This window comes from Aulonocara sp. 'chitande type north' Nkhata Bay, linkage group LG7, assembly GCF_057382095.1.
Source record: "Aulonocara sp. 'chitande type north' Nkhata Bay isolate Kocher_YH1m ecotype deep benthic linkage group LG7, A_spYH_male_GT1.1, whole genome shotgun sequence".
NCBI classification, from domain to species: Eukaryota; Metazoa; Chordata; class Actinopteri; order Cichliformes; family Cichlidae; genus Aulonocara; species Aulonocara sp. 'chitande type north' Nkhata Bay.
Genome location: NC_141350.1, coordinates 45,330,931 through 45,345,200, shown reverse-complemented (window position 1 = coordinate 45,345,200; position 14,270 = coordinate 45,330,931). Strand labels below are relative to the sequence as shown.

Below are 14,270 nucleotides of genomic sequence, written 5' to 3'. Positions count from 1 at the left end.
TCTAAAGTCTAGTAAGAATCCCAGCTGAAGCCTGCAAACATAGTTAACTTTGTTAACTAATTGTTAGACAACAGGGCCTTTTTATATAATTTCATATTTCAAAAGGATTCAACTAGGGTTTAGTAGTCCCTTCAGTACGTTCTTAAAACTCACAAAAATAGTCCCAAGTTTCCAAACCTCACAAAGCAGATATATTAACATGGTTCACATGAAGGACTAATAGACACACACACACAGACACACACATATAGAGTTTTTATTCCCAGGCTTGACCGCTAGAGCAGCACATCTGCCTGGGGATCAAATTCTGTGTGGGGGAACCGTATCCACATCCTGACAGGAAGCAGCACACAGAACGCTGAAGGAGCTCGGTCCTGCTGAGGACCAACTGCTGCTGTTTTGTACTGCTGGACCGCTACACCACGCTACACTCTGACCTTACTGTGCATCGCTTAGCTTCACAAACATGTTCCAAAGGAAAGGTATATTATTGTTGCATATAATTTTTGTCCTTGCAAAGTACTGAGCAAAAACCTCTGCATGTTTGTCTGGAAGATTTTGAGTTAGGCATCATCCTCCTTGAGCATCCAAGAACGCTCGATCTCCATTTAAGATAACTTCAAATAATGTATGCAGTACGTGCATTAGTCAAGACTTTTGTCTCGTATAAATAACATAATTATTAATTGCAGTAAAAATGTAACACTACCTACAGAACATTAAACTTATTCAGGTTTTCCTGCAGGCTGTCTAAACCACTGCATGTTCAATGCACATTTTTCAAATATGTGAAGATCGCTGGAAGTAAAATATAAATGGCAAGTTACTTTAGTAGCAGCTCTTCAGTGAAGACTCCTGATTATAAACATCTTTCAAGAGAATTCCTCCAGTGTACTCAAGCAAGCTTTCAGACCTTTTATATTTTCACGTCACTAAGCCAAACACATACCATGTCAACTTCTCCCGCGTCAACTTTTGTTCATTTTTTCCTTGAATGGTAGTAGCTGAAACAGCAGCGATACCACAGATATTTTATCGATCAGTGACAAACATGGGGAAAACCTAACCCAAAATATAGCTAGGAGGAAATTAACACATATCAATGTATCAGTTTCAAAAAAGCCTAACTTATTATGATATAACCGACCATATTTTTTATATTTCCACTGCATTGCCACAGGATGAACAGTGTTTGGACTCATCTATTCTCTGTGAACCTTACCAGCCTAGGGAAACAGGTGGCAAACTGGCTGTGCTACTTAGATTTATGGGCTACCTCCCACATGTTAAACTCATTTGGGTGACCTTTAAAAGATCAAATCACAGGGGAAACAGAAAAGGTATTGATAAAAGTTAGTGGGGGAAAAGGCTGAGCATAGGGGAGTGAAACTAAGGAAGCTCAAGAATAACCTTAGTATAAAACTTTTCCAAGAAGCTCTTCAGCTTCATTTCGGGAAGTATTTATCAGTCTGTGCTGACAGGAATAAGCAGACACTTTGCCTCCAGTTAGTTAACGCTGCAGTTTTGGAAGAGTGAAAATCAATGTTGCTCTTCGGAGGCATTTTTGATGAGTTTTGCTCCAGTAACCCGCATAGTTTAGATCTGAGTTGGGCTAATTCACTAAAAAGGATTCATCAGCAAGAGCAACTTTTTTTCTGAAGCCTTCCGTTTTCCAATGAGCCCCTATCCTATACTAAGAAAACAATTTAACTAACGGAGAGCAAGATGAGGCCAACACAGCACTGGGTGAACAAATGAGAGAAGTGGCATGCCATCTATCACTTAAGGGAAATCCACTCACAGCTAAGAGTCATGCTGAAATTTTCCAGACCATCTCTTTATGGCAGAATTTATAAACACTGCATGTTACTGTGTGCAAGCAGATGCTGGTTTTATAGCTTGACACCAAACTCTGTTGTTACGAAGTATGAAAGTCAAGGTGCAACTAATGATTTTTTTAATGTTTCTGTTTTTTAATATTAGGACTAACTTTTTTTTTTTTAATTATCTGTAATAGTTGGTGTAAAAGGTTTTAAGAAAAAGAAAATGCAACATGAAAAATTGCAGAATTCATTGATTAATTTTGAAATTTTTAGATTTTAAACAAATAATTTAAGTGTTGATTTATGTGTCATAATATCTGCAAATAGCAATAAAAACTGAAAACCACCTAAACATGGTAATACCCATACTGACCTACTCCAACCAAGCGTCATTTTCTTGAGACTGGGAGTTCAGCTTGTCACAACCTTACGGGGCACTGTGACATTGCTGGCATTCATAATAAAAGACAACTGGCTGTCCATCTTCAAACAATTCAAAACATGAACGGGGATTTGGGGACATGAGGGTTGGGGGGGGTGGGGGGGTGGACAGGACAGCGGAGATAAATGCACACCGGTTTTCATGGCAGCCCCTGTGGAGATCATAATAGCTTTTCATCATAAATACCCCAGGGCAAAAAATAGACCGACTAGTGCACAGCTAGCACGATCAACCTGTCAGCGTATGATATCGCCTATAAAACATGTGAAAACTTGCTTCTAACTCAACCAGTAAAAGAAGTGCATAACCAGTCTAGTCTCAACATACACAGGAAGAAAACATGCCTATGATATAAGCCAAATGGTTAATCAAAACATAAAGACAGCAGGACAGCAGAAACATCAAAACACTCACCATCAGACCCAGGCCTCAGTGATGCTAGTCCAGTCACCAGGAGAACAGCCTGCCAGGCCCACTCCTGAGGCAGCAACACCACCATCATGCCAGCATTAACTTTCCTCAAGCCCCTGAGGTCCTGGCACAGCGAACACACCCCGCGCAACAAGGAGGAGGTGCGAGAGTGCACTTTATATCCTTCTGGTGAAAGAGGCTCAGTGCTTTTTTCTGTACAAGTGTTTCTCTGTGAGTGACTTCCCCCTCAGCACTCTCAGCAACTTCCCACAGCACAGTCGCCTTGCAGCCTCCAGCACTACTCCACACTGACAGCCTGGGAGAGACAGACACTGAGAAAAGAGGGGGGGGGGGGGGGGGGGGGGGGAGCAAAAGAGAGGGAGGAGGGTGTTACTTTGTTGCTCTCTCACTGTGCTATTTGTCCAGCCCTTTCGATGTCCACCGCAGAGGGAACAGCTGAGTATATCTACACATCCCCGAGGTGCTGCTACAACACAGGCACACGGTGCAAATTTTCTCATCCCTCATACCCAGAAAAGACAGCAGTGCAGAGGGGGCATTCGGGGGTGAACCGGGGCGATGGATGCAAGCATGAGGCTCCGTGAGGTGTGAAAGGTAGCAGTGAAGCCATTATGAACTGGTGCAAACACACAGCATGCCAAGAGAGACACAGAAGCTACAGAGTGAACTCAAGACTATAAACTTACAGAGGACATGTGTATATATACTATGGTAAAGCAAACTGATATCAAATCATGCAAGGCAGAGAGAGTATGAACAACTAAAGCAAGAATCTAGAGGAAAATTTGCATTTGTTGTTAATACAAATAGGTTATTGCAGGTTATCCATCTTGGCTCGGCACCAGTGCTCCAGACATGACATTTACGTCTTTCTCACCGCAGAGGTTATTTAATGGCATCTAAGTCTCCCACTTAACAATTAGAAAATCTTAAGAAAGATTATAAAATAAAAGGCTTTCATCTGCACCTTTCATTTGTTTGATAGTTGAAGAAGAAAGGCGACGCATTCCACAATAATCATCAGAGGGAAAAAGGAAAAGAAACCGACCTTTCCACAACCCCATCTTGACCTAAAGTGTGTTGAGCTACAGCTGCAGACGCAGGTGTTGTGTGAATGGCAAAAATCGCGCAGGCATTAATCTGTAACTAACAGTATGGTATTAAAGTGCAGATGAAGGCTCAATCTTGTTCAGTTGCTCCAGTGAGCCTGTGTGTTAAAGGGGTGAAAACACAACCACGCGAAGAGCTTCAGCAGGGATCAGCCCATCACACGTCAGGTGATTAGAGGCGATTAGAGCTCACACCTCCAGGCACCGCCACAACTTTGCAACTTCACACTAATCCAGCACACTTGCAAACTTACAACCGAACAGAAGAAACATGAATAATAATAGGGACACACTGCACAGCAAAAGTCAAGAGGATTGACTAAGCCGTGTGCCAAATTGCGTCAACTCTACAAGAGCGCCTATAGAAATCATAAACATTTCCGAGAGGGAAGAATTTCCACAATCACATGCCGTATGTATGGGTCTTCTGGGTGGAGTTTCATTCATTCCAAATGGTTCAAGGGGACACAAACAAAAGCAAATGTGGTGCTAAAAGAAGGCAAAAACAACAACAGCCAAATGGGCTTCTCCACCCACAACTGTCCCCTCCGAAAGTCTCACTGGGTGGGAACATCGGCTCCCAGAAGCCTCTTCGTCTTTTTAGTGCTCCAGCCTTAAAGCTGTCACTCCTGATTTGTGCATCTCTGTGTATTACATGTGATAAGTCAGACTATTCTGGAGCATGAACGCGTGGGGAGCAATGTGAATGGGTCATTGCACCTTACACACCCTACTGCGCTCCATCAAATGCCCAGCGTGGAGCCTCTCTGGACTCTCACACAGCCTACTTGGGCCCAAAGGCCAGTGATGGGGGGCCCAGTGGAGTAAGCAGCTCCGTAGGTGGGCGTCACTCCACCAAACAAAGGGGTTCAAAGTGGGGCAGACTGGTTGCAAGAGCTATTTTCAGTTAAATTAATTCTTCCTTTCCTGTGTGATAGCACATCTGCTATCACACATATTTAGAGATGATTTATACTGCTTGAGAAATTGTTTGTCTCATAGTCAGCTGTAGGATCAATCATCAATTCAAAATAAATGGGAATTCCCTACGTGGCTCTGTCTTTCTAGGAAAATAAAATCTATGATAATCTTAACCATTTTTTTGTTCTAAATGTATGAATTACACCTTGGTCAATATCACGGATTGAATATTTCAGCTTGTACTGGCTTGATCTTTCCTTAATAAATTGTTCTCTTGCAGGCCTTGCAGCCTTGCACCTTTAAGAAGCTGCAGACCTAAATAAATGAAGAACTCATTTAATGACTATTGCTTACAGTGTGAAATATAATGTGCAACAACTATTACTGTCTAGTTTGTTTGCGATGAAATATGCTCTGACCACAGGGTGGGTTTAGGTCAAAAGACACCCACTGATTCAGATGTACTTTCCTGTGCACAATATTATGCAGAGTTATCAAAAGGTCACAAAGCCGAAGAAGGGCTTTCATGGGCCAAAAAATACATAGCCAAAAAAGCGTGCATGCACATGTCCCCAGTGAGACACTTTTATTAGAATGGTTGGGTGACCATCCTGGGACATATCTTTTTATAACCTCATTTTATTTTTATGTCTGCTCAAAATTTCTTCATCAGACTAAAGATTTTTCCTTCTCCCTGTTGGTTCTGATTAGAGCTCATCGATGCATTGCAAAAACCCTCTTCTCACTGCTCTTTTCTGACAATATTGTTGCTTTATTGCTGTATGCTGTAACTTAAAAAATTCAGGACAGTTCCAATAAATCCCAAATGATTCCAGTAAGCATGAAAAGGAGCAGTAAAATAGCAGTACAATAGCATGGGTAAAATAGCAAAATGACATGAGGGAAATTGCACTACACTAAGCTATTTGAAAAGAACAAATTACTGCTTTTACCTGAATAAAATAAAAAAATTCTTGTTTTTTGTTTCTTCTATAAACCACATACTTGTATGAGCCCCTTTCACTTGCCATTTTAGGTACAGTAACTTCTTTGGTGCTGCTCTACCATAGCTCTGGCTTAGTAAACTGGGTGCTGTGCTACTTGGAGGGCTTGTGTGGAGAGTAGATTAGCTCAGAGATTATTGTCACTTCGTTTTGCAGATTTTATGTGCTTCACATTCTGCCCTCTAGCAGTCAGAGATCAATTATTGCATTGTTTGTAATAATCTGTCTCCATTTCATAAAGTAAACATTTTCTTTTGAAACAGAGACCCTACTTTAATACCCGCACTAGCATTGCAATGCACCATGAAAATGAGCCATGTTTTTTGTTTCAGAAAGTGACTTTAAAGAAGCGGGCACGCATTTCATCACACAGCAAGAGGAACGGGATAGATGACTGTGAAAAATCACCGCTAACCTGTGAAACAAAAAGCCATGGCAGAACACAGATGATGAAATTACTCTCAGAAGATGGAATGCGTGTCTTGAACGATTTTTCAGCTGGGGCCAAACTGACCCTCAGCTCTGTGAAATTAGGAGGATTTTCAGCAGCTCAGCGTTAAAACGGCTGTCACCGAATCCTGGAAAGCACTTTATTACCGTGACAACACAGCTGTCTAGACCAAATGGTCCAATCGGGGTGCGAGAGTCAGGAAAGCGTGACACTATCTTCATCATCCAGCAGGACAAAGATTAGCTTCCTTTCTTCATTGAGTTATAAGAAAAGATTATTAACCACATTTGATACAATGGAGCTGAACTACTGCTCTGTCTTTTAGTTTTCAGAGATCCAGGTGACATCGCTGAGATCACAGCTTTTGTCTAATCAACAGTGAAATTAGTGGTCTTATATAAACGTGAAGATGAGAATTAGCAACTTAACAATACTCACAAACTCTATCAATCTGACAGTCTTCATCAAACAAGCATTCAATATGTTGAGTGTGTGTGTGTGTGTGTGTGTGTAGGTGTGTGTGTGCGTGTGCGTGCCTGCCTGTGTGTATTTTAATATAGATAAGTAATGTACGCAAAAAAGTGTAAAATAAATAAGAAAATTTAATGCCATAAAAATTACAAAAACAAGTTAAGATATGTAATTAATTAAAAATTAATGAAGGTACCTGGTTAAACAAAAAGGTTTTTAACTGGTTTTCAAAAGACTCCACAGAGTCAGCTAAATGTAATTTTAGTGGCAGACTCTTTCAAAGCCTTGGTGCCCAGACTGACAAGCTCTATCGCCTGGTCTTCAGTTTTGTAGGTGGAACAGCAGATTCTGAGCATGTGATTGAACACTGCGCGCAGCAGTGCATTTGGTAAGAAGCTGAGATAAAAAGAGACTTTACATGCAAGAGGAAGGAATCAAATATTGCATTAAGATTCTGAACACTGGATTTAGCAGCTGAACAAAAAGCAGTAAGAGTCTGACTGATTTCAGAATGTAAATCGGGAGGCGCTATGATCTTGGCCTCAGTTTTGTTCAAGCTCAGGTCAAGGTAACTGAAGGGCCAAGCACAAATCAAGGTTAAACAGCCTATCCAGCTGGTGAGGATTAAAAGACATACAACTGAATGTCATCAGCATAGAAATGTTTTTTCCTTGCCACCATTGCGTAGTGCTCGCTCATAGGGGTTCATTTGATTGTTGGGGTTTTCTCCAGAATACTATATTGTAGGAGGTCTAAAGCACCTTGGGGCAGCTTTTGATTAGTGCTGCATAACTAAATCTAAACTGAATAGAACAGAACCTTGGTCACTCTTTTGGTGTCTCATCTGCACCTTAACTCTCCGTCACTTTACTCCTGCGTGAGGCATTAAAATAATGCGAAGACCATGTTCCATTCTATTGTTTTATATGTATTTGTTTTGGATTTTTTTTTATTTCCAAATAGGCCTACAATGCTAAGACTTAACAATGCCCATGTGTAGACAGGACACCTTCTCTACTGAATCTCTAAGGATAATTCAGAATATAAATATATACAGTAACTATATTGGGAGAATGTGAATATCCCCAGCAAAGCCTCAACCTTCAAGTAAAAGAAAGATCTTCATGAATATTAAAGATTCCCACAATAGTAGGGCCAAATCACTGCGCTGAGATTGACGAATACTTTTTAGAATGCTGAGTGGGAAGAAAAACTCCATTCATAAAGAGTGAAAAGGCTGTCACAGCCAGATTCTCCCTCCTTCCCCTCCCTCTGTCTGTCATGCTGTCTCATTCTCTCACTCAGTCCGTCTCACCGTCTCTTTCTTCATGACACTACGACGTGACAACGGAGAGCACTGAAACATGATCACACTTCTGTTGAATCACTTTTCTCAGCCAATATTATTGTTGTTAATGACAAAACGCTGGAGGGTTCGTGCTGGCTGTTAAATGCTCATCTGAAGTTTCAAACTGAAACTAAAAAGCTTGTGATAGAATATGTAATGCAATTATGTTTGATTCGGGATCTGACCTGTCTGATGGAAAATAACAATGCTTGTAAACTCCTCTGAAATTCTCTGGGAACACGTATCCACGTACTAGCATTTACGGCATCAAGACGACCATTAAATGCACGGTTCGCAAGTAATAATTAAGTCTGTCGCAACCGTGCACTTTCTTCATCAGACTATAAATGTCAAAAGTTTGTGAACCTCATAAACTTTTCACTGCACACTGCCTCCAGCTAGTCAAGTAAAATGAATGCAGAGAGGACATGTAAAGCTGTATTTGCATTTTATAGTGCATTGTGAATAAGTTATTTTATCATGACGGAAACATTTTTTAATGTCATACCCCTACATATATTTCAATTGTAAAATGCAAATTCCCACAATCTGAGATCTTACGAAACCCAGTACTTGCTTAATTGCCTGTGTAATCAAATTAAAATCTTAAAATGTAATCCAGTTCTGCCTGTTTTTATGACATAAATAAGGTGAATACCCACTCCACTCTAGCTTCTTTAGCCCTGTTTGTGTCTCATCTGCGGCCCTTATTGGGCTGGTGTGGCTCGTTTCCAGTGACACCAGCAGCACTTGGGACCAGTGTGCCAGCTCAATAAAAGCCCTCAGAGCTCAGCTCCTGTGTGGCTCTCTTCCCTCAGACACCTGTTTTCTTCTTCTTCTTTTTTTTTTTTTACACAATGTTCTTTTCTTGTTGCCCTTTTATTTTGCACTAAACAACATTACACACTAAATTTCTTCAAGCATGCTCTAATTTACACCTCTGATTATGCTACACATCAGGGCTATCTGAAGTTCTTTCCTTGTTTCTTTCATTTAAAGTAAATAAACATTTAATAATAATGAGAGATAATGAGAGACAATGTGGTCATAATAGACATGGTCAGCAACAACACTCAGGGACTGTTGTATTTTAATGATGGTGTGCCGACAACATACCGCCCTCACCATTACATCACCAGCCCAGCTTGAACTGTTGATACAAGGCAGAGTTAAACTTTTTTTTCTTTTTAATTTGTATGCTTGTCCCTTTTCATCATGGCCATGCAGCTTATTTTGTGACAACATTCAGTTTTTGTTCTTTGGCTGTGGTTTTAATTCAATTACATGTTTAGCCACTGAGGGTCATGGTTTTTTTGGGGTTATTTTGGATTTCCTAGCTAATCTGCATATTTTGTTACTTTTGAGCCCTAGTTTTGTTTAGGAATACATTTTGCTGTCTTTTGGTTTTTATGATTATTCTAGTTTTCTGAATTTGGTTAGAGGGATTATTCTGTTTTGATTTCATTCAGGCTTGGGCATTTTATTTTTGTATTTCTTTAGTTTGGCCCACATTGTGTCTGCTTGCATTTTTTTTTTTTGTTAAGTTGGTGTCTGCTTTCCTGTTACTACTTGTTTTTTTTTAGTAGTCTTTTGTCTGTTTTACCTTTGCGCTGCTTTTCTGTCCTCCATCTAATTGATTGGTTTTACCTGTACCTTGTCTTATTCCCCTGATTAACCCTCAGTGTGTCTCTCCTGTGTTCTTTCTCAGTGTTTCTGTTAATCTCCCCTTAGTTGTTCCTGTCTGGTTAAAGTTTTGTTGGAAAGTATTTTGCTTTGGCCTCATGGACTTTGTATTTTTAGAATGCATGCTAAGGCAGCCTGCCTGTCTTTGACCCCGCTCCACTAGACTACATTATCTTCTATAAAAACAGAAATATTCAATAATTAATATGATTTGTTTATTAAGAGTCAAATGATGGGATGAAGCAGTAGCTTCAGGATAAAGCTAACTATAACTACACTACATTGTTGTTTAATTTTGGAAGCTTTTAGACTGGCGATTGTTAAACTTTCTGGCAAAGAAGCACATCAGTCCGTCATTGGCTTACTAAGGTCTGGTTTTAAAGTCTGGGCTGTAGCAGGAAGTCAAAGAGCACATGTAGGCACAAGTTCCAAACTCCACACAGGAAGGCGTCAGCTGGAAGAATCTGGATTCGAGCCCAGTATCTTCTTGCTGTGAGGTGAGTGTGCTAACCACTGTGCCACCCAAGATGGCAAATATATTAATTTTAATTTAATAATTGCAACATTCATATATATATATATATATATATATATATATATATATATATATATATATATATATATATATATATATTTCTGTAATCCAGTTTATCTAATACCGTTCATTTCACAACTAACATGCAAACTCTACATCCTCCTGTTCTGAGATGTTAACTGATATACCTGTGAGGGGATTTTTTTTTCTTTATTCTCAATCTGCTACTCAAAATCTACAGCTGCAGTGCATGTCAACATGATCAGATTTCCTACTAAAATATATACTTTTCTTTGTGTATGTAGCTTCTTCGTGAGAACCTTATTAAAGCTTCAGCAATGTCGTAATCTCTTTAGAAATAACCACCAGCACTGGAGTCCAGCTCAGCCTACAGTTACAACAAAGCACAAGGTCCTTTCTGTTGACAAACTGGTAGCTGCACCTGAAACACACCTGTGGCTCAGATTTCAAGCACTGGCACAAACAGCTGCACAACACTCCGAGATGTCCATCTGGCTCTGAAGGTGCCATTAGGAAGGTGATTTTTCATGGCCAAGGCAACAACGCAGACTGGCCAAGAACAGCAGAATAAAATCCTTTGCCTCACTCTCGTTCTCTGTGTCTGCCTCTGAAGGTCACTGGACCAGGTTGTGGTCCTGGATCTCTACAGAGTGAGACCTGTTGTCTTTGTCAGCGAACTTGGCTGCCACTGAGCCACACTTTAGCTAATTCCCTCACAGCTCTGTTTCCAATCATTTTCTGGCCACTTGGATCTCTTTAGTTTGGCAAGTTACATAACTCATATTGCAAACATACACTGACCAAAAGCAGCAGTTTGCTGAAATAACACTATGCAGCAGTGTGTAAACCTATAATTAATGGCTCATGACAAAAAAGCAAGATTTTACAGCTTTGAAATAGACTAATAAACAGTTAGGCACATAATGTCACTATCACCCAAGGTATGTTGTGAATCTTATTGCTTTGTAACTATTTTCCTTTGCAAAAAGGACGGGGGGGGGGGGGGGGGGGGGTCTTTTTACCTAGCAACTAGATGAATATAAATAGTCTACAAACTAAGGCTTACACATGCTCGTTTTTCAGTAAAGGGAACAAAAAGTGCTCTCATTTCTCAAACTGAGAAATGAGAGGAAATTTCCTTAACATGGCCTTTGTGCAGCAGAAACTGGGAAACCAAATCTCTCCTTGTCAAGTCATCCAGGAGCATTTAATGAAAGGATTGTTGCAGCATGTCTGCTGGGCTGCATCGGGCGGACGTTACTAACTAAAGGGTCTAATTAAGGGGTTCCTCTGACGGTCAGACAAAGCAGACAGCAGGGGTTAAGACGCTGGCTCACAAACTGGCCGTGACCCTCACACCTGCCTGCTTCCATTACACTGCAACATGCCTGCACACATTGGACAGGCTCCTACCGACACATCACTATGGAACTGGTACTCATACAAACCACCCACCCACCCACCCACACACACACACACACACACACACACACACACACACACACACACACACAAGCTGAGACAAAATTTTAGAATGAGGCAAGAGCTAACCAGACCTATAGGTAAGTAATTACACTTAAATGTGTGATGATGAATTTAGGAAAAAAAATCCAGCCATGGAAGTGTTGATCAGTGCAGAGAAGTATAATCCTGAGGTCTGTATTTGCACACACACAAATCTGAAACATCAAAGGAGTTATAATGAAGATCATCTTTTCAGAGTATCAGAGGCATCTGTGTAATCTGTTTCCCTTCCTATATGTGTGCAAAGAGGTGCTTTGACCAACTAGCCCTATAATATAGATACTTTAATATTAACCGCAGTAAGTGAAGTCTTACAAGCTTCTAGGGCCCCCGTAGGCGAGAGCGTCAAAAGTTCATGCCCTCTTTTCAGTGTACACCCTGGAAAAACAAAAAGACTGCCTAGTGTGAGCTAAGGCTCTGCCACTAATAGGACTGATTGTTACACAGTGGCTCCACCTGTCTCTCACTCCAATTAGTTGTTCCAGCCACTGCAGAGACATATTGCAAAATAGGGCCGAAGAAACTGAAAAGCCCCCCCCCCCCCTCAAAAAAAAACTAAAGAAAATGTAGCCAGCGTGAAACATAACTACATGTCCATTTGTGTAGGGAAAACAAAGGATGAAAAGACACAGTAGTTGTCTTTCAGTTTTACTTTAAAAAGCAGCAAAGGGCAAGGTGAAACGAGTCAACCAAAGCACCTGCTTCCTTTAAGGTTCACCCAAGACTGTGATGCTGTGAATATGTAATGTTTCCCATATCGCGTGCTCTTTAACGAGCTCTAATAGAGTGTGTGCCCACTGAATGTCATTCCTAAGCAGCAGGGGGACATTTAATAGAGAGACCAGCTCGGGCAACATATAATGTGTCAAATCTGTCAAGAATAATAAGAAGTGGAAAGTGTGAGCCCAAACTACCACACTGTGAAATAAAACAAAAGCCAATTAACATTTTAGTTGGTAAACAAACAAATGTCTTTAATCTTGTTCCATTTTCAGCTGCCAGAGGATACGGTCTGCTGTAATTCAGAGCAAACAAAGCTGTCAGGATAACACAGATTTATTTAAGAAAACATAACACAGTTGGAAGAATTGTCTAAATTATTAAATTATTATAATATTGATGTTTTTCCTCTCTATTTTTTGAACCTTAAATATTTTTTTCTTTCTTTTCTTTTTTTTTTTAAGCAACAGTCTTAATACAAAGACTGCACAAGAAATTTTCAGAACAATTGGCCCCTGTGCTGACAGCCTATTTAGACAAACAACAAGCCTGTGTTATTTATTTGCCCACTGAATCCCCTTTTACGTGGTCCCTGCCCCTGGCTGCGGTAACGCAAGAAGGAAAGGATACAGCCCAACCCTTGGAACAGTTATTGGGCTTCATTCATGCACCTCTCTACGGACTAGTTGACACAGACAGGTGGGGTTTAAATGGCAAATTAACTGCCCGTAGATGCCCCCAGAAAGAATCTCTTCACTACGCCTAGACGCTCTGAGCCTTTGTGATTAATGGTGTCTGGACAAATTTTCGTTTTACAGCTTTATATAAATCAGAGGGAATTAACAGAAGGAGCCGGCCCGCTGCCTCTGCTCAAACTACCTGCTCTGTGTTGTTGGAGTGTGATTGAGACGGGCTGCGGGGTGAGAGCAGGAGGGAGAGAGAGGGAGGGAGTCTTCAGCACATATTTTCCATGTGCGGCCACACCCCTCCCTCGACTGCGGTGCTGAAAGCTCTTTTGTGTGTTTGTGAGTGGTGTGAAGGCTACAGTGATAAAGTATTCACCACAGAAGTTTAACGTGCACGGTCACTAGCAACTTTTAATATTAAATTTGTGCTTAACTTAGTAGCTTCTTTGTCATTGCAAATTAAGGTGAGGCTTTAAAAGTCCTTTTTAAAAAAAAAAGTCCTTTTATTTAAAAGACAAACAAACAAACTCTTAACTCTTTAAAACATTTCGATTCTCTAACATCAAATAAGCACGAAATCAGCAAATATAAGACTGAGAGGCTATCCGTTCACTAACATAGCAAAGACACTGAATGGAAGAAGAGATGAAAAGATTCAGTTACCGTGATTCCTCCCTGAGCACATGGCTGCCTAATTAAATTAACTAAATGAGTAAATGGAATAAGGTGTACGTTTTCTGACCAGACAAGGACACACAGTAGCTGAAATGTGTGAATCTCACAGCTGGACTTACTCAGTAAAATTCTCACTTCCATGCTGGAGCAAATCAAGGACACTGACCTTTTGCTAAAGTAGATTTTTTTTCCATCAGAGGCAGTTTGGTAATGCCTAAAAGAGCAGTAAAGTTACGGGTGGTGCACTGGAGTTTTAGCGTGCTAAAACACACTTCAAGATCAAAGGTATTTTTGATATGGCTCTTACTAAACTTAAAAACCTACAACCTTTTTTTTGATAAGTCAGAATTTAGAAGATAGTACTGAGTTACATCATTTATTCTTGTCTGTCAGACTAAACTGCTGGTAAAATATGCCATGCCAAT

The 14,270-nt window shown here is 40.4% G+C and overlaps 1 protein-coding gene across 3 annotated transcripts in view; it reads right to left on the bottom strand.

The window, feature by feature from the left end:
• The window catches only part of bmpr1bb (bone morphogenetic protein receptor, type IBb), a 55,070-nt gene that overhangs the window by 14,809 nt on the left and 25,991 nt on the right, over window positions 1-14,270 (bottom strand). For all 3 annotated transcript variants that reach the window (XM_086300739.1, XM_086300737.1, XM_086300738.1), the window contains one exon: window positions 2,680-3,008. In XM_086300739.1, the coding sequence (XP_086156865.1) occupies window positions 2,680-2,767 (88 nt within the window). In that variant the 5' untranslated portion in view covers window positions 2,768-3,008. The remainder of the gene's footprint in view (window positions 1-2,679; window positions 3,009-14,270) is intronic.